The sequence below is a fragment of the Lepidothrix coronata genome, unplaced genomic scaffold (genome assembly GCF_001604755.1).
Source record: "Lepidothrix coronata isolate B3197 unplaced genomic scaffold, Lepidothrix_coronata-1.0 Scaffold101, whole genome shotgun sequence".
NCBI classification, from domain to species: Eukaryota; Metazoa; Chordata; class Aves; order Passeriformes; family Pipridae; genus Lepidothrix; species Lepidothrix coronata.
The window spans coordinates 3,166,587-3,189,621 of NW_016690281.1; the positions used below are offsets into that span (position 1 = coordinate 3,166,587).

Below are 23,035 nucleotides of genomic sequence, written 5' to 3' on the forward strand. Positions count from 1 at the left end.
TCTCAGGAAGGTAATTGCTCTCCCCATTAAAAACCTGTAATTTATTCCCCATTTGAACTCTTCTACCTTCAACGTGCAGCTGCCAGATCTTGTGCCATTGCTGCTGGGTCACCGGTCTGCTTGAGGCACCTGTCCTTGTGCAGCCACAGATCCAGGTCCACCCAGCTCCTTCCCTCTGGCAGTGATTCCCTTGAACTGCTGGGGTTTGAGGAAGTATTTTCAGCCCTCAAACTTATCCCAAATGCTCTGCAAAGCCCAGAGCTGAGAACTGGCTGTGGCAGAGCAGCTGTGATCTCAATGCTGTCAGCAGCTGCCACCCCTCCAACCCCTCCTTTGTATCTGTATGGATCACACTGGGAATTCCAGCCAGAAAATGGTACTTGGAATCTCCTTTTTGCTTGTTCAACTGTATCTCTCACATCCCATCCTGCACCTCTGTCTGCAGCCCAGCTCAGGTGTTTGAGGGAGCATCCTCGCCCTGGGATGTGTCACAACACATTCCTGGGCTAGAAGGGATTGATCCCTCAGCAACAAATCATGAATTATAGAATACCCTGAGGTGGAAGGAACCCACAAGGATCATCCAGTCCAACTCTTGACCCAGCACAGGACACCTCCAACAATTCCACCCTGTCCCTGAGGGTGTTGTCCAAATGCTACCTGAGCTCTGGCAACCTTGGAGCCACGCCTATTGCCCTGGGGAGCCTTTTCAGTGCCCAACCACCCTCTGGGGGAAGAACCTTTCCCTAATATCCAACCTAAAGCTCTCCGCACACAGCTCCAGCTGTTCGCACGCATCCCCATCCACTTTTCAGCCAGACCCACGGTGCTCAGGACCCGCGGAAGATGCGATGAGTTGACTGTTCTCAGCTGAGAGCACCAGCCCTCCAAACCACCACCACGATGCCAGCGCGCGTGGGGGCGAGGTGTGGCGCAGTACAGGAGTCCCGGGGCGATGCTCCGCGCCCCAAGCGGTGGCGGGGACAGCGGGGACAGCAGGGACAGCGGGGCCACCTCGGCTACGGGGCAGCGCCGCCCGCCCGCCTCACTTCCCCTTCCCAGCCCTGCCCGCGAACCGCAAAGCTGTTTGCGCGCGGATGCCTTGGCCGCGCCCCCTCTGCGGCGCTGTCCAATGGCGGCGCGGGGGGGCGGGGCCTGGCGGTCGGTGTTCGCGGCGGGGCCGCGCCGGGCGGGACTCGCGGGCTCCGCTCAGCCCGGGCCCGCCGGGCCCCGCAGCGCCATGTCCCTGCCCAGAGGTACGGACGGGACCGGGGACGGGAGTGGGAAGGGGAACGGGACCGGGACCGGGACCGGGGGGTGTCCGGGCGGGGGGAGCCGCGCCGCCGGGGCTGGTGTAACTGCGGGGCCGGCGCTGTTGCCCAACCCGCCGGGCGTGGGCTCCCCGCGGCCGCCGCTTCCTCTGCGCGGGGCCCGGGAGCCTCCGCAGCCCGGCGGCGTCGCTGCGGCCGGGTCCGGGGTCTCCCGGGGCTGCAGAGCCCGGGTGGGTGTGGGCAGAGGGGCAGCGGGGAGTTGGGAGGGGATCCCGCGGGGAGTGGGGGGCGTCGAGCTTGGAATAGGGGGATCCGCCTGGAAAACGGGGGGGTGAAGCTCCCGTTGGCCTGTGGAGAGCGGTAAAAAGAGTCAAGTTTTGTGTGCGGCTGCTGGAGCCCTTCCCTGCCCTGGGCACCCGCTTCTCGGGCGTCGGAGCCGCAGGTGAGCGGAGCCCCCTGCTTGGCTCGGCCGGGCGGGGGGGACGGGGCTCGTGTCACCTCGTGTCACCTCGTGTCACCTCGTGTCACCTCGTGTCACCTCGTGTCACCTCGTGTCACCTCGTGTCACTTCGTGTCCGTGTTTGGGACCCGGTGCCGGCGTGTGCCGTGTTGGAGTTTCCCACTGTCCCTGCCGTGAGCGTGACCGTGTGTCACGGGAGTTATTTATAGAGCAAAGCCGTGACTCAGGTGACCTGTCCCCGTCCCAAGGTGAGCGCTGGCATCGCCCTGGGATGGATGGTGACAAGGGAATGGCTTTGCCGGTGTCCTGGTGCTCCGGTTGCATCAGCGCCGTGAGCGCAGACCGGACGGAGGAGGGAGCACACGGAGTGCGGCTGCTGCCTCTTTTATCACTGGAATGAAATTTGAGGGGTTTTCCCTGTTGCGGGAGTGATGCACTTGGAAGCTCGAAGTCAGGAGCCATGTGAGCAGATGAACGCACCGCGGCGTGACTTTTTTTTTCCCCCCTCACTGCTTTTAAACGTTCCATGTCTTATCCGGAGGGAATGTGGACCTGAGTTTCCTGTTTGCTGTGTAAGCAGGGGGTGAATCAGCAGCGATTTACGGAGCTGCTGACTCACAGGTAGGAGCACATGCCTCCAGCTGTCCCGCGTTGGAAGGGATCAACCGGGCTTCTTAAAGGGCTCTCCCTGGGACGCCTGAGCCCAGACCTTTCCTTGGCTGCCTGTGCCTGACCAGCGGATGTGTGGATGGAGGGACGAGGTGAGCCTGGCCCAGGGACCACTCGTGCCCTGCGGGAGACGAGGCCCGAGCTGGGCCCAGAGGATTTTGGGGGAAGCAGTTTGGCTGACAGCAAAAGGTGATGCCTGTGGGAGCGCCTGGGAGGTGGCGCTTTCCTCAGAGGAGGTTTGGAACTGTTCTGTGTCCCCGGGTTTCTGGCTGCACAGGGCTGTTGGTTGTGATGAACTGGTTCATTCATTCATTTAATTCATCCCGCCGTCCTTTGCTGGAGGTGTCACACGTGTGCTGAGTGTGCCTGGGCTCTGCTGGCACCAGCAGCTCCGAGTCCCCGTCTGACCTGAGCTCCTTTGCGTCCATCAGAACAGCAGCAGCACAGGGGTCCATCCTGAGTGTGTGTAACACACCTGCCTCTTCACAACCCTCCCCTCTCGTCCTGCTCAGCATCCTCTGTGCCTCTCCTTGGTTTGCACATCCCTCAGCAGTGTCAGTGCTCCGGGTTTTCCTGCGGCCACATAGGGATACTCACGGGTCCGAGCGTGTCCCACCTGCTGCTGGGACTGTGGATGCTGCACTTGTGCCACCTCCTTTTCCCTCTCCTTTTTTAGCCTGAATTTAAGCTAAATTTCCCTAATTTCCCTTGGGGAATTTCAGTGAGCATTCTCGGGTTTCCTTTCCTGGTTCTTCTCGGCCTCGTGTTGATCAGGGTTGTAAACGGAGGCCGTTGTGTTGAAGCTCTGGGTTGGCTCTTCCCATGATAGATGCCTTCCAAAACTCACCTGCCGTCACTTTGGCTTAGTCACGGGGTTGTCTCCTGCCTCGGGAGTTCTTGGGAATGTGCGTGGCTGGCTGTGACACGCGCCATAGGAATGGTGCTGGCCCAGGAATGGTGCTGGGCCGGGGCTTTGCCTGCTCTGTGCTAAACATACCTCGTGAGATAAACACCTTCTGGGGTTTGTGCAGAGCTCAGGGAGGATTTTGGCTTTCTTCCTCTTCCCATTGCTCCTATCTGCTTGATCCAAGTTATCTTGCAGGATCAGGTGTGTGGGAGAATATCGCTTGTGTTCCATGTTATCTTGCACTGTCGAGGCTGATGTTTGCTAAAATATGCAAAATGTCTCAGGTCACCAAAGCTCCCTCGAGCTGTGTCTGTTGGAATGGGTGTTACTGAGGGAAGGAATTGGGAGCAAAGCTCCTGAGCTGCCCCTGTGTCCTCCTTGCAGAGCTTTGCAAGGGACACAGCCTGTAACCACAGCTTGCAACACGGGCCTGGGCATGATTTTCCAGCAAGGTCTGTACCTCTTTCAGTGGGTGGATGCTGTGAAGGGAGGGTGTTGTATCCAAGAGGTTAAAGCAGGAAGAGATGAAGCCTTAGGGAATTTGCAGCCTTTGGGTGGGTACAGAAGCAGAGTGGAGGGTGCAAAGTCTGAGATTCTGTGGATACAGATCCAGGCTGTTGCCTTTCCCCTGGGCCTTGAGGCATATCTGCTGCCTGCACGTGAAAATCCGTGTGCCCTTCCCCGTGGCTGTTTGCTGTGACTTGAGTGGCCCTTGATGCTCAGGAAGCTGCTCCTGGAGGGACAGGCAGGAGCTGTCCCCCAAAATCGTGGAGTTTGCTGTAAAAAGCAGCTGTGGGGAAGGAGGGCGGGTGTGTGGATGGGATCTAGAGGGAAAAGACCTGCTTGGCCTCACCTGGGCTTACCCACTGCTGAAGCCAGAGTAATTCAAAAGCAAGATTGTCCTCTGGGAATAGAGGTGTTGCTGGGAAGAGAGATCAGGATCCAGCGTGAGCCAGGCTGTGTCTCTGGGAAGGCAGCTCTCGTTTGCCACTAAGGCTTGGAAAAATCATCAGTGGGAAATGCCAGGACCTGGGGATGAACTGGTGCTTGTTCTAGTGGCACATCTATTCTGGGTGGGTAAATAAGCGGTGGGGACGTGTCCCTGCCGTGCCCTGGCCGTGCCCTCTGTGGGAGCACACCACTGTTATGCAATTCAGTCTGTGAATCCTGTACTGTCTTGTGTGCCATTCATGCTTCTCCTGCTGCCATCCCCCAAAAAAAGGCAGTTCTGCCAAAAATACACGTGTGGGTCATGACCTGCAGAAGCAGGATTTTGGCTCTGGGCTCCCGTCGTGTCTGGGCAGAGCGGCCGCCAGCCTGGTGTCCCCAGGGTGTGTGTGTGTGGTTGGAGGGGCAGGAGCTCTGATCCCACAGAGCCAGGTTTTTATTTAATTCCAGTTGAAGCATCACAGAGCTCAAATCCAATTAATTCTAACGATCCTAGAGAGAACACAGCGCTTTGCTCCTGCCCTCCTCCTCGTGCTTTCTCCCGGCATAACGGTGGGCGCCTGGAAAATATCATGTTGGATGTGATAAATATTTAGCAGTGCCTCAGCAATCAGTTTCCCTCCCTGGAGGGATGCTTCTCTGTGGTTTTTTTCTTTCCTTTTTTTTTTTTTTTCAGTGGATAATGCTTCTCCCTGAAAGCTGCTGCTTTTATTTGCCAGCTCTGAGCTGCAGTCCAGGGCTGAGCTGGAGTTTGCTTGCAAAGGTGGTTATTGCTGGAGGAACCTCACTTGTGCTTTGTAGAGGTTCCCTTTGGGTGCCTGGGAATGGGAGCAGCTTTCTGGTGATTTTTTTTTTTTTATGACCCCAAATGCCACCTTTCCAGATGTAGGGCTCTGTGGGTTTTTGGACGGAAGATGGTTGGAAGATGGTTTTTCTGGTGTTAATAAGGCACAGCCTGGGCTGGCTGTTTCCTGGGGAAAGAGCTGGGAGAGGAACTTGTGTTGGCTGGGGAGGTGATTTTGCTCTATCAACAAAAAGTTTGGGGTTTTACTGCCATGACTCAGGATGGCTTGTGGGTACATATGGAGCTGGATGTACCCACTGCCTCTTGCTGACAAACCTCTGTAGCACAGGTCAAGTGTTAGTCAGGGATTTTGAGTGGGGGAGAGGGCAGAGAAGATTTTTTTTTTTTTTATGGTGGAAACTGGAAGTTTTTGTTGTTTTTTTTCCACCTGGGAGATATTCCATCTCCCCACAGCCCATTCTCTGCTTGGGTCGATGCTGCACTGGTGCTGTGGCAGCATTGTGAGTCCCAGTGTTCATTGCTCCAAGGAACACTGGAATTACTGATTTCAGATATCACAGTGGTGCCTTGTTTGCAGTGGGTCTGTCTGCTCTCTTTTCTGGAGCTGGGACAGAGCTCCTTGCCTGCTCCTTTCTCTTGCAGCTTCTTCCCTGTCTGGAAGAGTTGCTGTAGGTGCATCATCTGGTGGGTTATAGTGTGGCTAAGGGGAAGGGCAGGGTTTGAGGGTCTCGTGATCCCAGCAGGTAGGGAAGGAAAGGAATCATTGCCTCATGCTGTGGGAGATTCTGGACCTGCAGTGGGGTGAAGGTGGAGGGGAGGTGGACCCTTTCCAGCACCCACCAGGCTGCCACACTCTCCATCCTCCTGCCTCCCTGTGCTCAGGGAGGGGCACTGCTGAGTCAGTCTGTCCACAGTTCTAAGCCTTAATTTCATCACTTCAACTGAAATTATTTTTTTTTAAAGATAAATTTCCATTAAAAAAATCTTACTTGAGTGTAAGAGGAGGCAGGATGAGGAGGAGACAGCACTTACCAGAAGTTGTTTGCAGAGCATTCACCCTTCCTCTCCGTGCACCACCGCCAAAATAAAATTTGGTTTTGGAAAGGAAGAAACCTCCGGAGAGCTCAGTACAAGTAATTTCCCATCAGAGGCTGTTAACCTTAGCTGTGGTTTGGCACTGGCATCAGCTGAACTGCTTGTATCTGCTGATGCTCTCTGGGGATGATGGTGGTGCTTGGACCCTCTTCTCCCTGGGATCTGTCTGTGGGACACCGAGTGCCCCTTATCGAGGGTGTTTGTCTGTGCTGCCTCATCTCCTGCTGTGACAGTGCCTTTTAGGAAACTTAAAAGCTGCTTTTAATGACTGTGTTTCATTCAGAAAGATCTTGGAGGTTTCCAGCAAGGAATGCATAAATTCCTGCAGCTGGGATGGGGTCCTGCTGGCATCTCTTGGGCGGTGCCAAGAGCCACATCCCCCGTCAGTGATGGGTGTGGATGGGACCAGTGGTACAGGGCAGAGGGACAGGAGGGGAAGAAGTTGTCCTGCAGGGCTTGGCAGGTGACAGTCATGCATCTGACAGATCACAAACACGCAGGGCTGGTTACGTGGATGGGCCGGGGGTGGTTTAGGGGAGGATGACGAGGTTATCTAGGGAGTGTCAGCTTGTCTGGGCTTGCAGGCCAGTTAGATACTGCTCTGTGGTGTGTGTGTGTGTGTATAAACTCCCTCCTAGCTGGAATCTCACAGCAGCCTGTGCTGCAGGGGTTTGGTGCCATGGATGTCTTCACTGGTGTGTGTTAACAGCAGCTTGGACATGGCAGCATCCTGACCCGGCTTGCTGGAGGGCTTTTGGCACAGCTGGAGCAGATGTTCCCTCTTGCTGCACTCAAACCCTCCCCTGCAGGAGGCTGTTTTCTACTTGAGGGAGTGAAAGGCAAATACACTGTGTGGTGAAGGCGTTTTTTGCTGTAGGATGGAGATCTTGGTTTACTTGGTGTGGAAGTGGGAAAGGTGAGGCTTGAGAGGGAGATGATGGAGCAGCAAAGTGTGCAGTCCCTGGGATGGCCCCTCTGAATCAGTCCTGGACGTTATGGGCATGGCTGCAGGGGTGTGTTGTTCTGAAGACGTGAGGATGTCTTTGCAGTTCGTCACTAGAAATGACATGGCTCTTTTGCTGAGAGCCAGATGTGCTCACTGTCAAGGCTTTTCAAGAAAGCTGCTCTGCATAGTTAAAAATCCCCCGCCGCTGCAGACCGCTTGGTTTCTCTCCTGACACGCTGCCAACTTGCATCTGAGCCAAAGATGAGATGATCTCGTGCTGATACGTGGCTTTGGCTGCTCTTTGTCATCTTCCAAACACCTCTGAGAGGTGCTCAGGGGTAGATGACAGGCCCAGCCCCACATGCCTGTTTGTATAACCCCATACCTGCACCCAGAGAATCCCTGCCAGCACAGGGCAGGGCAGTGTGAGACACTTCTGTGTGTGTGCACGTGGGCTCAGCTGACTTCTGAGGTTTCACTGGTCTCCCCACAACTAAAATCATCCACTCTCTGCCAAATCTGCACCGTTTCACCCACGGTGCTCCCGGCTGGCAGCCATCCCCGTGGGCAGGAGCTTGGTGGTCAGAAAAACTGATGTAATGGTGCAGAAAGAGGATGAAGGTGCTGGTGGGTGGGAGGTGGGTGGTGATGCTGCTGGGGGACCAGCCTGGACCTGTACCAGCCTCTACACTGTGCTCTGCTTCTCTCTTTGGCGGTTTCCCTTAAGTCTGGAAGCAGCTTTTAAAAAGAGGAATGTGGTGGGTGTTTTAGATCTTCTTCTACAGCTCCCAGTGTCTATTCTTTGTTAGCATCTGCAGCCCATTTCCTCCAGATTTTTGGTTATCTCTGTGATTGTTTGGCTGTGAGCACCAGATGCTGGCACTGCCAGGGCTGGGATTGTCCTCAGAGCCCAGGATACCTGCAGGGCTGTGCTGTGGCTTTTCTGCCTCTTCTTCTCTGCAGACGCTGCTTTCTTGCCCAAGAGCAGCTTTTTGCAGATATTAGTTACACCTGTCCCTGCCTGGTTTCTTGAAGGGCGCCTTGGGTGGTGAGAGTGAAGAAATCACCAGGCAGAAATTGTGGGTGAATTTGCAATTTAAACTCTTATCAGCCTTGTGTGTGCTTTGCTAAGGTGCTAGAAAACCACTCAGCTTTTCCTCCAGCAGCTCCCCTGTGCGTGTGATTTCTTTGTGCACATTCCAGGTAGCTGCAAGTGTTTACCCTTAATTCTGGATCCACAAAGAATCTCATGTTTGGTAACTGTGGGTTTCCCCGTGGGGCTTTACAGTCTCACCTCAGCGAGGGAAACCGTGTGTAACTGTCCCAGGGACGGGAGCCAGCCTGGGCTTCCCTTCATCTCAGACAGGTTTGATGTTTCACACGTCTCCTTCCAGCTCCTCTCCACATGTCACGCTGCTCCTTTCCCCAAAACACGGATGTGAGGCTCGCCCTTCCGGGATAGAGGGGATTTTCAAGAATTGATTACTTCTTATTTAAATGGAAACAGTTCTTGGAAGCCCTGAGCGTGCCCCACAAGTGCTGCAGGCTGAACTGCACTGAGTCACTGCCTGTCAGCTCCTGGGCCAGGACAGGAGCCGGATGCATCAGGATCAGCCTGTCTGCAGAGACCTCTGCCTTCCTGGGACAGAGTGGCAGCTCTTTAATCCAGCTTTACTAAGAAAGACCTGCAACACTCACTTCCCTGAACATCAGAAAAATTGTGGTGTGATAGGTGGATATGAGAGAGCGACAAAAGGAGGGGAAAGAAGATAAATCCCACCCAAAGGCAGCAGCAGAGTGAGGCTCTGCCCTTCCTGCCGGGGCCACGTGGGACCCCGGTGGCGAAACGCCAGCGAGCTGTGGGCACGTTTCCTGTGGAGCCCCTGCTTTTCCCCGGCATGAATCAAAGCTGCCCTGTGGGCACTGGGCAAATCCACCACAAAATAGGTGTTTTCCCCACGCAGAGCCGGTACAGCCTCTGATAAGAGCCTGCGGATGTGGGGCGGGGCAGGGTGATGCTGGGCAGTGGGGCTGTCAGTGTGCCCGGTGGCCCAGCCTTTAACTGGGGGGAGGATTTAAGCTTTTTTTTTTAAGCTTTTTTTTTTAAGCTTTGCAGCGAAGAGTGTGGAGGAACAAAGGAGAAAAATGTTCGCAGGTGATTTCTGCAAAATGTGGAGTTTAGCAAGTATGTGGTGCTTATCTACCTGTGTGTCTGTCAGTGTAGGAGATTATATATGTGTGTGTGTGTCTGTGTGTGTATAAAATCTTCCTAAACCAGTGAGCAGCAGGAGCTGACCTCATGGACCAGCTGGATGTGGGATTTGTTCTGGGAATGTGGATGTAGACTGTCCTCTGGGGCAGAGGAACAGCGATGGGAGGTACCCAGTGCAGGAGGTAGGGCTGGTGTGGTTGATGCCAGGGAAAGAGGCTGCAGGTCTGGCTGGCTGGGGCTGAGCTCTCCTGGGGGTTTTGGGAGCCAGCTCTCCCCTTTCTACATCAGCCCTTACTTGCAGCCCCCGTTGCAAGCAGGTCACAGGGGCCAAAGGGCTCACCTGCCACCTCTTGACTTGGGAGCATCATTAGTGGTTGACTGGTGCTTTTTGGCTGGGTGCTGAGGTTGGAGTGCAGTAACAGGCTTTACATGGAGATAAGGCTGAGCAGTGGCCTGAGGGGAATTGGACAAATCTCAGTATTCCCTGGATGCTCTCAGCCTGAGGAGAGCCCTCTGCCTCATCCAAGCCTGGGGCAGCATCCTGGCTCCCCATTCACCTCCTGATGGGGTGGCTTTTTCTCTCTGAGGTCTCCAAGTCGCTGTGTCTGTTTTGCCCCAGCCCTCTGGTAGGATGAGCCCTTTGCATTTTTTGTCTTCTGCCTGGTTCCCTGGAGCAGAGAGGGACAGGGTGAGAGAGGCAGGGAAGAGGGATGGCATTGAAAATGCACCAAAAAGAGCAAAGAATTGGTGTGGGACAGCAGGAGTTGTAGGGAATCGTGCTCCAGCACAAAACTTGCTGTTTTCCACAAGCTGCCAGATCAGCACCTTGCTCCAAAGGAGATAACCAAAGGTTTTCCCTGCTCCTGCACCCCAGAGAGGTGGTGCCAGGTCAGTGCTGGAGATCAGAGATTTTCCTCTGAAGATGCACAGGTTTTGTCCACTCGAGCTGTGGTGGCATCCTGGGAGCAGGGAAGTGCTCCAGGTCCCAGAGGGATAATGTCACTGTGAACCCTCTGAGCAGCTGCCTGCCCCATTCCCCAGCACAGATGCTGGTCTTGAGAGTCCTGCCTGAAGCCTCTGGACCAGGGAAGCACCTGGGTCAGTCTCTTGTTTCTGCCCCTCTCTGGACATCAAGGCTTTCCTTGGGGTTTTATTCCCCTTCCATAAATTCTGTTTTCAAAGCAAGTGCCTGCTCTGTCTTACATCATTTGCAGAGATGAAATCACTCTGTCCCTGCCCAAAGTAAATTGGAGGGAGGATGGTAGAAATCTATTTTTTCTGTTATGTTGGTTTTTTTGGTTTTTTTTTAAGAATTGCCTTAAAAGCAGAGAGGGGAATACTTTGCTTTCTTGACAAGTTTACAAGGTTTTGGGAACACCTGGAAGTACTTGAATTACGCCAGTTTGGATAGAAAAAGTGACTATTGACTCTGGAGTTGAGTTACTGCTGACAGTTACAAAGTCAAATGACTCTTTTTCCTTTCCCACTGTACCTCCTGTCAAGCTGATCTATTCCAAGAGCGGTTTGAGTTTTCTTTCCCATCAGAAAACTGTCACCAGACGGTCACAGCAGTTACAAGAAGATTTTATTTTTTTTCATGGCTTTGCCTCTGGGGTGAGAAATGAAAGGGAGGAGTGATGCTCTGGGAAGGGCTGGGTACCTGCTGGCAGGGAGATCAGAACAGGTGTCGGTGTTCTGCCTCTTCCTTTTTCTCTTTCTTTTTTTTTTTTTCTTCTTTTTTAATAGTGTGCTCATTGCTTTTCTCTAAGCATTGTCTCCTTTGCCTTCTCCTCACAGTCCCAGCATCGGGGCTGGGATTCCTTCCAGACCTTTGTCTCATGGTGACACTCCAGTGTCTGCAGCCGACTGGGTGCAGTCTGTGCTGGTCCCACGAGGTGGTTGGTGGCTGAAGGTTTCACACTGGCCATTTGTGCCCCTGTGCTGCCCAGCTCCATGACTCCTGACGATCCATAGGTTGGGTTAATTACCCATCCCAAGCATTTTTCCCCACCGCCCCCAGCCTACTCCTGGTGTGTCCACATTGCCATTGCACTGCAGCTGAGCTTTGAGGGGGTGCAGCCTCAGCTGTTGCTTTCTTTTTTTGGGAAAGTTCAGCTGGAGCAATGGATGCAAAGGAGGCAGTGTCCAGGCCTGTGGCTCTGCTCCCAGAGGATGCTGTGCCCACACTCTGTCTCGGTGCCCCTGTGACTGTCACCACCTTTGCAGTGGGGTTTTGCACAAGCTCTGGTGTAAAGCATCACAATTCTTGTTGTGTGTGTGACGAGTCCTGTAATGTCACCGTGTGAGTGTCAGCCAGACAGGGCTTTTCAGAAGGGAGTCTGACCTCTGGTCACGTGTGGTTTCTTGGGGTGGAATCCATGTGCTCCATCACGGGGCTGGAGGAGAGCAATCTGCCACGTGGGGACAAAACACAGGATCAAACGTTTTTTCCAGCCCTCGGGGCTGTGCAGGTAACCTAAAAATACAGCTGGAATGTGGCTGGGCGGTGACATCCTCCCGGAGCTGCAGCTCAGGCCTCGTTATCTGTCCCTTGCACAGAGCCTGGGTGTGGCTGTGAGCCCCAGAGGTGGCCGTGCCAATGTTGGCTCTGGCTGTCGGTGGCTTTGCCTGTCCCCATATCCCTGGCTGGGCACTGGGAGGTCACACTCTTCTGCCTTGCATCAGCCTCACCCAGCCCTGGTGGCACCGTTGGTGTGACATCCTGCTCTGCTGGGGGGCACGAGTCCTGCGTGGTGTTGTGAGTGATTGACCCCCAAACACCGTCCGAGGGGGTGAGAGAGATAACCCTGTTCCCTTTCCGATTGGATTCACTTCAAAGGCTCTATTTTAAAACAGAGCTGCTGAGTTTCCAGGCTGAGTGTCCCGTGCACGGCTTGGGCACGTGGGGCTTTCCCATGGGATGTGTGCCTTGTATGTGGAAAGGCGAGCGCATCCTAAGCTTAGGGCAGTGGCTGCATTACAGGCTTGGTCAGGAAAGCTGCTGCAGTTCCCAGTTGGATGGTGAGATGTGGTGGGCATCAGGCAGTGTGGTGCTAGGACGGTGCAGCCAGCTGGTGCATGGGCTCTTCTCTGATAAAGGGTGTGAGGTATTCCGTGAAAATCATCTCCTCTCCCTGGTTAGCCACTGACTCTTCTTTCAGGACAGGTGAAGTCATCCATTTTGTGCTCAATCCCAAAAATGCCTACAAAAAGCTCCTTTCCAACACCAAATGGAACATTTCTCTTTTGCTGCTCATGGCAAAGCAGCTCATCCCCATCCCCGGTCCCTGGCTGAGGTGGTGACCTGGCCCTAACCAAAGTTGCCTCAGGAGAGGCTGCCTGTGTGCAGGGGAAGGGTGGGGAGAGGGGCCCGGTGCTGGCAGGGCACTGTTTGAGCTCATTGCTGTTTTTAAGGGTGTGCTCTTCCACTTATTCAAGCCGGCCCACTGGCAGGAGGCTGCTGGGAGGGATGGGAGCCATCCTTGTCCCTGGCTCTGCCAGGGTGTGCCAGACTCTGTGGCGAGTGCCTGACTTCTCCCCATGGCAGGACTTGCTCCCCCAGCTTCCCTCACCCATCACAGGGTGACATCCCAGCACTGAGGTATGGGAAGGCTTCATTAATGCCAGTGAAACACCCACTGCTTTTTGCTCCTCCGGGATTACCCGTGGCCTGTAAAGGATTGGATAATTAATGGCAAAAGGTGAACGTTTTTTAAGGCCGGACAATTCCTACTGTGCTGGCAAACTTTTGAAAGGGCTGCCAATGGTGAGACTTGAAAGGATGCTTGGGATTGTTTTCGTTTCTTTTGTTTGTTTGTTTGTTTTTTAAGATGCTTTCGAGATGTCGGGAAGCTCTGCTCTACACCACCTCTAGTCCTCGGGCGCTGAAACCCAGCAGGACTAATTCAAAGGAAATTGTCTTTCCCATCCCACCTGCTGGGTTAGGGACTTTCTGCTCCAGAGCAGCTCTGACTCTGTGGGTGTCTGTGAAGATCCCTGGAGTGTCTATGTCTGGGAAAGGGGGAATTAGCTGCTAAGAGGGTTTGTGATGGGAGGACAACACAGCATCGCTCTCCCCGGTAGTGCCAGGGACGGGTGCTGGTGGCTCTCAGTGCCATCTGCAATAGCAGCTCCTGCGTCAGCATCCTTTATGTGCTGATGATCTGTGCTTGAAACTATACCCTGGGAGTGGAAATGAGCCTGAGAAAATACCTTCCGCAGTCCTTCTGGGGCTTACATAAACACTATTTAAAATTAGAGCCACTCATTATGTTGGTATGTGCATTTACCTTGACCTCTGACTTTTCAGCTTGCAAATGTGCATGGCCCAGCACAGCCTGGAGTTGGGAGAGAGCTCAGGAGCAAAGCACCAGCAGATTTTCTATAATTAGTGCAAGGTAAAGAAGCTGGTACAGTATCTTCCCCTCCAGGCTGTCAGGGAAATCGAAAACAAAACTGCAGCCTGTCAAAGCTGAGCCTGGCTTTGATCAGGAATGACAGCTCTGGCTTCTGCTGGGCTGGTTCTAAGGAAAAGGGGAAGAGCAGCGACACTTTGCTACAGCTTTTCTTGCACGTGTTTGCAGAGAAACGAATGCTTTTATTCCCCCACTCTCCCCTGCTATTTCCCACCCAAATCCACGCAGCGATTTATATTTTACCACCAGAGATGCCGTCTCGGTTGTCACCCTGGAATAGCTGCTAAGCCCCGTGCCGGTATTGTCATGGAACAATATTTCTACTATTTGTTGTGGTAATAGTTGTTAGTGGCAGAGCAATTAACGTGTCACCTGCAGCACAACGAAATGTGACCTCTTTCCATCCTGGCACCCCCTCTGGTGCCCAAGCCAGTGAGTGTGGGCTCTGCTCTGCTCTGCTCTGCTGGCTTGTGCCAGGGCTGTCCCGGGGCAAGGGTCGCTCTGGTGGGATGCCTGGGCCTGCAGGCTGGGTTTGAGTGACTCAGTTTGTCAGAAGAAAACGTGTCCCACCGGGATGCACTGTGGCAATCCAGCGCTTCGGTGGCTCCCGGAGCTGGAGCTGGAGCTGGCTCCCCACCAGTTTCCTGTTGACGTCACCTGCTATTTCACTGCTGCAGTTTTTACAACTGTTGAGCTTTCAAGGGTAATCGGAGCCGAGTCCGGCCAACCTCGGCAGCTGCCGATGAGGGAAGGCGGCTCTACCTTCGCTGGCTCCCCCCAATTGCTTCCACTGCTGCTCCCAACCTTGGGGACCGCTGGGAGCTGGGGACAGCAGGCAAGGAGAGCTGTGTGAAGCCAGCGAGTGCTTGGGGCCATGCATTCCCACTGAAAAGAATCATCAGTGCTTGCAAGAAGTGCTGTGTGCTGGATCCTGCGGGAATTTTTTCCCCTCCCTCCGCCAGTCCGCCCCCATCCCTCTCTTCTGCCAGGCGTGCCAGCGCTGCTCTTCATTTCTGGGAAACCATGGACAAGAAGCAAGGTAGATGTTGCAATTTCCAAAACACGTGGTGGGGGAGAGCAGAGGGCTGGTTTTGGTGCTAAAAGAGGCTGTGTAACTTTTTGGGGTCAATCCATGCGGTTTTGTTGCTTTCTCCTTGCTTGGGCGGGGGGCCGGCGTTTGCAGCTGGGGATCTATTTTTAAAGCACTGGAAGCTTGCATGTTTTGTGTGGGATTAAAACTCTGGTGTCTTAATTGTAGAAAAAAAGTATAAAATAAATAAAAATCTAGCATGTCTGAAGGAAAATATGCAGAGGGTGAAGCTGGCTCCTGGCTCCGGTTTGAGGTGCATTCCTGGGACGCAGGGTTTTCCAGAGGCTTTTGCATGCTTGTCCCGTACTAAAAAGCCTGTTGCATGGGAAAAGTGGGTGCCCATGACCCCAGCAGTCAGGAGCTCTGATTCAGCACAGGCTGACAGGTTGTTTTAGGGCTGCAAGGGGCTTTTTCTGCAGCGTGATTTTTTCCTTCTCCCTGCTGGCAGTTTTTGCAGAAGTGAGGAGCGCGGGGCGGCGATGACCCGCCTGAGCCCCTCTGCAGCGGGACCTCGGCGGGCTGATGAGTGATGGCTTTCAGCAGGTTGAGAGCCCTTTTTCCACTTCCACAGGCAGCTTTTTCCACTCTCAACAGTGGAAAAAAGCACGAAGTGTGCCTGTGAGGAGCTGGCTCTCATGACCAAGCACCCAAATTCCCCTCTCTGCTTTGCACCCTGCCTCAAATGTCTTTATTCTTTTTTTTTCTCTCTTGATGCTTTTTGGTTCCAGCTCTTTCTTTGCAGCAGGGCTGGGATCCACCCTCCAGCCTTCTGCCTTATCCATGGCATTTGACTCTCCTCCTCGGATCGAGGAGAACCGGGATGCATCCCAAACATTTCCCCCAGCACTAACAAAGCGGTGCAGCTCTCGGAGCAGCCTCTGACTTCACCTGGGGCTGCAACCAGAGCCCCGGGGAGGCAGCGAAGAGGTTTAATTTCAAAGGTCGACTCAGGCAAATAGTTTTATTTGCAGTTCTTTAGATTGTCCTGCTCCTTTCTCTCCGCCCACGCCAGCGGAGTGGGAAGGATAAACCTCCCGGGGAGAGGTGCAACTTAATAGGGCTGAAGTTAGTGGTGGCAAAGATGAGGATTCCGGTGTAGAATTAAGCAGTTCCAGGAAGTGTCTGTGGCGGTTCTTGACTGGTGGAGGTTATAGCATGAGAAAAAAAATTGGTAGGCTTTTTTTTTTTTTTCTCTCTTTAGGAGGAAATGGTTCCTTTCTTAGCATAAAGGATGCAGTTAGTGCCTGCAGCATCACGTGGGTTGCAATTTCGTCTGCACCAGGAACTTCTGTCAGCTAATTTTCCCCTGCCCTGAGTGCAGGGCGCTGTGCCGTGTGTGTCCACAGCCAGCAGCCTCTTCCACTGCCCAGAGCAGTGCCCTGCCATCCCATGGGCTCTGGGCTGGCAACAGAGCCCTGGGGCCTGCGGGGATAACTGTGACATGTCCCCAGATCGCCTCCTCCTGCTGGAGGGATCTTCTGAGAGGAGCCGTGTTCTGTGCTTTCAGACACCCCTCTTGTAAGAACCTTGGGAAACTGGAGTGTTCCCAGGGTTTTAAGGTGTCCTAAGCAGTTGTGCACATTCTAGCAATTCCTCCTGCACTGACCCTGCTGGGATCCCAAATGTGAGAGAGACAGCGCTGGGGGGGCCTCGCCGGTGGGAAGGAGCTGACAGCAGCTGCCTGCGGGGGCTAAAAGCAAATGCTGCCCTGGGACTGAAGAGCTTGAATTGCAGGGTCATGTCATGCCCATCCCGCTGCCTTTCTGCTTCTCCTTTTTTTTCCTTTTTATCATTTTTTTTTTCCTTCCCTCCCTAGTCTTTCTCCACCCTGGTTCACCCAAACAGGGCATGGACTTTCCCTGAGGGGGCTGTAGAGGCACTAGTGCTGCAAGCAGTGGGAGAAGCTTCAGCAAGAAGGAGTTTGGGCCAGGCTGCAGGGGCTGGAAATCTCATGACAAATTTTGGGAGAGCTGTAACAGGCAAATCCAATCTCTGCCTCAGCTCCCTGGCTGCAGGGCAGCATCCAGGGTGACTTTATTCCTGCAGGCATGGGCTGAGCTGGGTTTTCTGCCAACGTAGGTGGCCCTGGCAGAGCCTGGGAGTGGTGGTGGAATACCTCCAGTTTAATCAGTGGTTTTTCAGATTGGAGCTAGGGAATACTTTTTGGGGCTAGGCTGGATGGAGTGGGAAGGAGGTGGTCACTGATGCCAGTGGTACAGTACTGGGAAGGCAAAGATAGTAGTTTGGGGGCACAGGGAAATGGGCTGATGTGCAGGGCCCCTGTTGGAGGAGAGTTCATGGCAATGCACAGAGGCACTGAATGACTCTCCTGTACAGAGCAGGGGGTTTGGGACAGGGATTCTCCATGCCCCTTGCTGCCCCTCTAACCCATGCTGCACATCGTCCTGCCTGCGAGCTTGGGCTCCACCAAACAGTGCTCCCAGCTCCCTCCGGCCTCGCTCTTGCAGACGGGGCTGAGGAAGGGCTGACGCCTGTGAGCCGCCTGGCTCCAGGAGCCCCTGGACCCTGGTCCTGCCCCGTGAGTCACCCGCGGCCGCGATGCCAGGGGAGCCGGCGGCACAGAAGGCGCTTTGTGCAGGGTTACTATGGCAATTGGGGAGAGGGAGAGCAAACAGATGGAGCAAAATCCCAGCCAGGAGGGGGGGTATTTCGGGGCTTCGTGTGGAGGTCTGGCTGGTAACTGCTGGGGGGCTGCATGTGAAGCAGGAACCAGTCTGAGTTTTGGAGCAGGTCATGGGGGAGGAGCGCTCAGTGCAAGGCTCTCGCTCAGCACCGAGGTAAATGCATCCCTTGGGATGGAATGTGTGCCCACGGTGAGCTCCCCAACTTGCCTGGGTGCAGAAGGAGTCTGGGGACCCCAGTTTTTAGGGTCCGTGCATGGCCTCCCACGGTGAGTAGCGAGAGGCTGGCTGTGGGAAGGGGAGGCATTTCCAAACCCACAGACAGCACCTTTCCTTTGACTCCGTTTTGCGTTTGCTCCCATTGTTGCTCAGCTGGGTGTTTTGCAAAGTGCCATCAGTGGGTGTGTGGGGCTGTTCATTGTGCCCCTTCCAGCCCTGCTGGGTGGGTGATGGGCAGGGGACTGTTTGCAGGCTCACAAATTAGAAGCTGTGATTGCCATGGCATGGTTGGGTTTCCAGAGGTGGTTTCCATCCAAGAGGGGTCGGTTTGGGGTGGAGTGACTTGCTGGCTGCTTTCATGGAGCTGGAAGTTCACATCACTCACAGGAATCGTGCTGGTCCCAGGCCTTACAGGCTGACTCTGACAAAGGAAAAATGGCAGATAAAATGTGGGTATAGACTGATCCATGCTGATTCCCTCAGCAGGGAGGGATGCTGCTGGTCCTGCAGTTGGGACCTTTGCAGTATGTTGCAGACCAGCTCTGACCTGCAGACTCAGTGAGGTTTGCATCTGGGGAAGGACAGGACTGGAAAAGTGAGCTCCAGGCACCTGTTTTATCTTGGAGATGGCAGGGGACAGGGATGGGGGCTGTCAGTGCTGGGAACATGTTGGACATGTGTTGTCCTCCTGTCTTGCTGCAGCTGCAGGAGCTCTCACGTGGTGCTGTGTCTCCTGCTGAAATTCCAGCTCCTTGCCTCTCCCCTCCTTTGCCTGGCAGCCTTTGGAGTGCTGGACTTTGTCCACATGCCTGCTCCTGGGAGCCAGGCAGGTAGGAGCTGTCTTGAAGGGCTATCCAAGACCACTCTGAGCCGTCTGCTCCCATCCTAGTGCCTGGAGCACACCTTGATATTCCTGCTTTTTAATGCATATTCCAGCTCTGTGCAGCCACAAGCACCTTCAACTGCAAAGTGCAGCTGCGCCTTTGTCTTGCCTGGGAGGATCAAGACCTTGATGCTCTTGGCTGCAGCACTTCAGCCCCTTGGGGTCTGGTTATTTTCTCAATGTGCAGGGGTAGAATGCAAGTGTCTGGCCTGTCTTGGCCCTGCCTGAGCCCTGTTTCCCTCTGCAGCAGTGGATGTTATCTCAGCACTGTTGGGAGTTGAGAGGAGTGGGAAGAGAGAATCTTCTTGCCAGTCACTCCTGGTGCCTTGTCTGGAGGGTCCCGGCCTCTGCAAGCCTGGGTTTGTGGTGGGTCCACTACTGGCTGACAGTCAGTTCCTGTCTGTTTTTAGCCTGTTTTCCCTTAGTCGTGTGTAGGGTGTCCCCACTCCTTCTGGGACTAACCCCTTGGTTTTGCTGAAGGTCTGGTGGTCGTTGCCTTCCATGCCTGATCCAACCCCGGTTCTTTCCAGGAGGGCCTGGCTGGGGGTTGGGGGACAAGGAACCTCTGGACAGGGAGCATTTTCGGGAACCTTGCACATCCCTAATGGCATGGGGACCTCTTGTGGCTGGAGAAACGGGGATGGGGCCAGGTTTGGCTGGGCTCCCGAAGCCCAGCTGCCTCCCTCTCCTGGGGCCCTGCGTGGGCCATGAGGGATATGCGGCTGCTGCCCGGCTGGGCTGGAGTGTGAAGGCTGAGCTGGTGTCTCCTTTCTCTCTTTCAGGTTCCAAAGGATCCTTGGAGCCACACAAACCAGGTAAGTGCCTGGAAGAAATCACAGCTTTAACCCGGAAAAAGGTTTAAATCTCCAAAGAGAGGGGACTGTTAATGGCCATGAAGGGTAAAGAGCACTTTTGGGATACAGTGCTTGGCTGGAAAATGGTCTCTGTCAGTGCACCCCTGGATATTTCTGCAGGCAAATCCTTGACAGTGACATTGAGACCCACTTGTGCTTCTTGCTCTTGCCTGAAATTTTGGGCAAAGGGTCGTGAGCACTGTGATCTTCTTGTCACTTTGCTCACTGTGGTGAGGGAGTCCAAACCCTGCATTCCCTGCCTGGTGGCTGTAGGGAGCAGGATGCTCAAAGGGGAAAAAAAGCAAAGATCCAGTTGCTCATTTGTGTATCTTCTCTTCCAGTGAAAGGCAGGAAGAAACCAGATCTGAGGATAACATGTGTCCCCATCAAACAGCCCGTTGCCAACACAACGTAAGTATCTCTGCTGCCTAAAGATGTTCTCCAGAGCTGGATTTGGCACTTTCTCAAGAGGAATGGCCTGTGAAGATTTCACAAAACCAGCACAGTTATTCTTTTCTCTTAAGCTCTGGCTTGTGAGTGATGAGAAGGAATTGCACACCTGTGCACACACGTGTGCAGGCACATGCACAACGTGTGTCTCTCTGGGAGGTGCCTGTTTTCATTTGAAATGGTTGAAAGGCAAAGGCTTGGAGACAGCAGGGAAGCTCTCCTTAATCTTTCTGCCATGGCTGTGCCAATGCCAAAGGGCAAAGGTGTGGTGGAGAGAGCGAATCTGCCCAAGGGAAGAAGAGGGGAAGGTTTTTAGTGCAGGGGAAGAGAAGAGGTGGTGACAGCTGGCCCATGGCACGAGTAGGGGGGCGAGGATTGGGGAATGCTTTGCATGGCATGAGTATTGGGGTTAGTTTGGGTTGTTTGCAGCTCCTTGCCCTGGCGTGAGGAGGACACAGACATCTTACACGGTTGTGCTGCTTGGTGCTGGTGCCCAGCAGTATCTCAGGGCACTGGAATTTCTCCCTGCCCTGTTTGCTTCGTGCTGCTGATGCTTGTTGTGCCGTGGGGGAGAGCCCAGGGCAGCAGCGCTTGGTTTGACAAAGAGCAGACGGCTAAAATTCCTCCTCCATGGTGCTCTTCCAAAACACTTCAGGCTGTGTCTCCACTGCTGAGCCTTGTTTGCTCCTGTTCTAGAGAACTCTCCCAGCTCCAGGAGAGCAGTGAAATCCCAGAAAGGGAAATATCAGTGCTGAAAACTCCAGGTAGAGAGGGCAGATCAGCTGGAGGGGGAGGCAGGGGAACTCCCCCATTAATTAAAGCTGTGCAGCCTCGTATGTAACAGCCACCTCCTTCCCCCCGGGCACATCTGTCTCCGCTCCTGCCAGCGTTTGAATTTCCCCTGGAGAAGGCCTCACGTTGGAGTCTGCAGGGTGTTTGCATGCCCAGGGGCTGGTGCAAGCTGTCCATGACTCCTTTTCTCTGTGCTTTTCAAGCTGCAGTGCAAATATTTGCACAGTGCAAGGCTTTTGCTTTGAGCCTCTAGTACTTCCTTGAAGCTGGAGGTTGCTGGTGCTCTGATGGGAATTGAGAGTTGGGCAATCTCTGCTCTTAGAAGGTCCCAGGGAATGGGGACAGCAGAGAAGTGAGGCAAGAGGTACAGAACTCTTAGGATGGCTCTAAAAGTACCGTGCTGCCCGCAATGGGAAATGGGCAGCAATGAGGAAAGAAACCATAAAGGTGACTTTCGCCTGCCTGGTGTTGTGCAAAACGTGACACCAAAGTGCTGCCTGCCCTGCCTGCCTGGAACAGGCAGCGAGTGCACACAAATGACTCACGGGTGAGGAATTACCTGTTGCTCCCTCGGTGTGTGTTTCGGGCTACGTGGCTGTCCTGTTACGACACCTGCCTGTCAAAATATGACAGCTGAGCTGCTCTGCCACAGAAACGGCTCATCCCGGCGGTCTCGGTTCCTCAGGCTTGTCTCCTGAGCAGGGATGGTTTTGTAGCCTGTTGCTTTGATGTGCCTGTCTCACCTGGCTGACTCCCCGGGGTTCTGGCTGCCTGTGTGCAGTGAGTGCCTCGTGGGTGTGAGCTGAGGTGTTACTGGCACGATTAAAGCCTTTGTGAGCGTTTGGAGGGGGCTGGTTTGAACCCACGACAAGGCACGGGGGAAAGCAGCAGCTGAAAGTGCTCGAAGGAATGTGAAACCTGGCTCTGGCCAAGAGGGTTAGTGAAGCTGGGTTCTCTCCTGACTCTCTCTCTTTTCTTGCAGGCCCCCGAGGAACTTGGACTCCAGGACGTTCATTACCATCGGAGATAAAGTACGTGTCAGTGGGGTTTTCTTTTTTACTTGCTTCCAGTGTTGTTTGCCCTGTGCATAAAAGGCTCTGTGGATTGTGCCTGACACCCTGTCAGGTCAGGTCTTGAGATTCCAGAGCACCCTGTGAGGTGGATGGTGCCCTTCTGGTGCAGCTTCTGGTGCAGCTTTGCAGGGATGAGACATCCCACAGCAGGACCTCTTCTCTGTGGAGTGATGGGGTGTCTGTGTGTATTTAGAGCAGTGACTGCTGAGGAGCTGAATGGGTCACCCTACCTGCAGGATGGCTTGTCCCTGAGCCCGTGCACTTGCTGACTGGTCTCTCTTGCCTGTGGGCAGTGCCATCAAAGGCCAGGTGGGCAGTTTGTCCATAGTGGGAGATCACAGCGGTCCCTTGACAGTCCCATCACCCACTGAATGGGTGGAGAGAAGTTGTGCATGCCTCATCCCTGAAAGTGTCCAAGGTCAGGCTGGATGGGGCTTGGAGCAACGTGGTCTAGTGGAAGATGTCCCTGCCCATGGCAGAGGGGTTGGAACTGGATGACTTTTAAGGTCCCTTCCAATCTAAACCATTCTGTGATGACCCAGCCCATCTGCCCTAAATCAGGGTGGCCTCACCATGCCCACAGACTGCCCCAAACAAAGTTCCTGTGTCCCACATACCCACAGGTCTGTGCTACTGCCTGAGGCCCAGGAGAAGCTGGGCACAAAGCTTCTCTCCATCTCTCCAAAGCCTTTCCTAGTGACCTAATGAAAAGCACTGCTAGAAATAGCCACTGTCTCTCTTTTATTTCATTCTCTTGTTATGGGCTCTCCTGGGGCTGCAGAAGCTGTTTGCAAGTGAGCTAAAAATACTCTGCATGGGATCAGCCCTATATCCAGTCCCTTCCAGGCTGGGAGGTGGCTTGGCTGGTGGGATCTGGGTCCCTTGGCCTCAGTGCAAGGTTTTAGGGTTAGGGGAGAGGAGGGGAAGCTTTGGCTGCATCCAGGGAATGATTCTGCTGCCCATGCTGTTTTCTGGCCATTGTGTCATGCATATTAATAGCTTGGGGAGAGATGCTCTCTGTGACAGCCTGGACATGATGTGTGCAAGGGGACAGTGCTGCAGCTTAGGGAAAACTCGCTGGAGTCACTTCCTTGCCTGCTCCAGTGTTTGCAGGAAGGGTCTGGTCCTGATGTTTTGGAGTGACATGGTGGAGAAGAGGACCTGGGCAGAAGGGCAGCTTTAGGCCATGGGGATGGATGATGACCTCGGGTGCATCAGATCTGTGCAGGCCATGCCGTGCATCCCATTGTCCTGGGAGGGAAGCGCTGGCTCCGTTGTTGCAATCCATCACCTCTTGTTGCTGG

At 54.2% G+C, this 23,035-nt stretch overlaps 1 protein-coding gene across 2 annotated transcripts in view; it reads left to right on the plus strand.

The window, feature by feature from the left end:
• Positions 1 to 1,181: 1,181 nt before the first annotated feature.
• MAP2K3 (mitogen-activated protein kinase kinase 3) overlaps positions 1,182 to 23,035 on the plus strand; it is a 31,310-nt gene continuing 9,456 nt past the window's right edge. The window contains exons 1-4 of one of the 2 annotated variants that reach the window (XM_017823282.1): positions 1,182 to 1,256; positions 19,345 to 19,377; positions 19,758 to 19,827; positions 21,641 to 21,689. In XM_017823282.1, the coding sequence (XP_017678771.1) occupies positions 1,241 to 1,256; positions 19,345 to 19,377; positions 19,758 to 19,827; positions 21,641 to 21,689 (168 nt within the window). In that variant the 5' untranslated portion in view covers positions 1,182 to 1,240. Of the gene's footprint in view, positions 1,257 to 14,504; positions 14,768 to 19,344; positions 19,378 to 19,757; positions 19,828 to 21,640; positions 21,690 to 23,035 lie in introns of those variants that run through there. The other variant, XM_017823283.1, reaches the window with a different exon arrangement.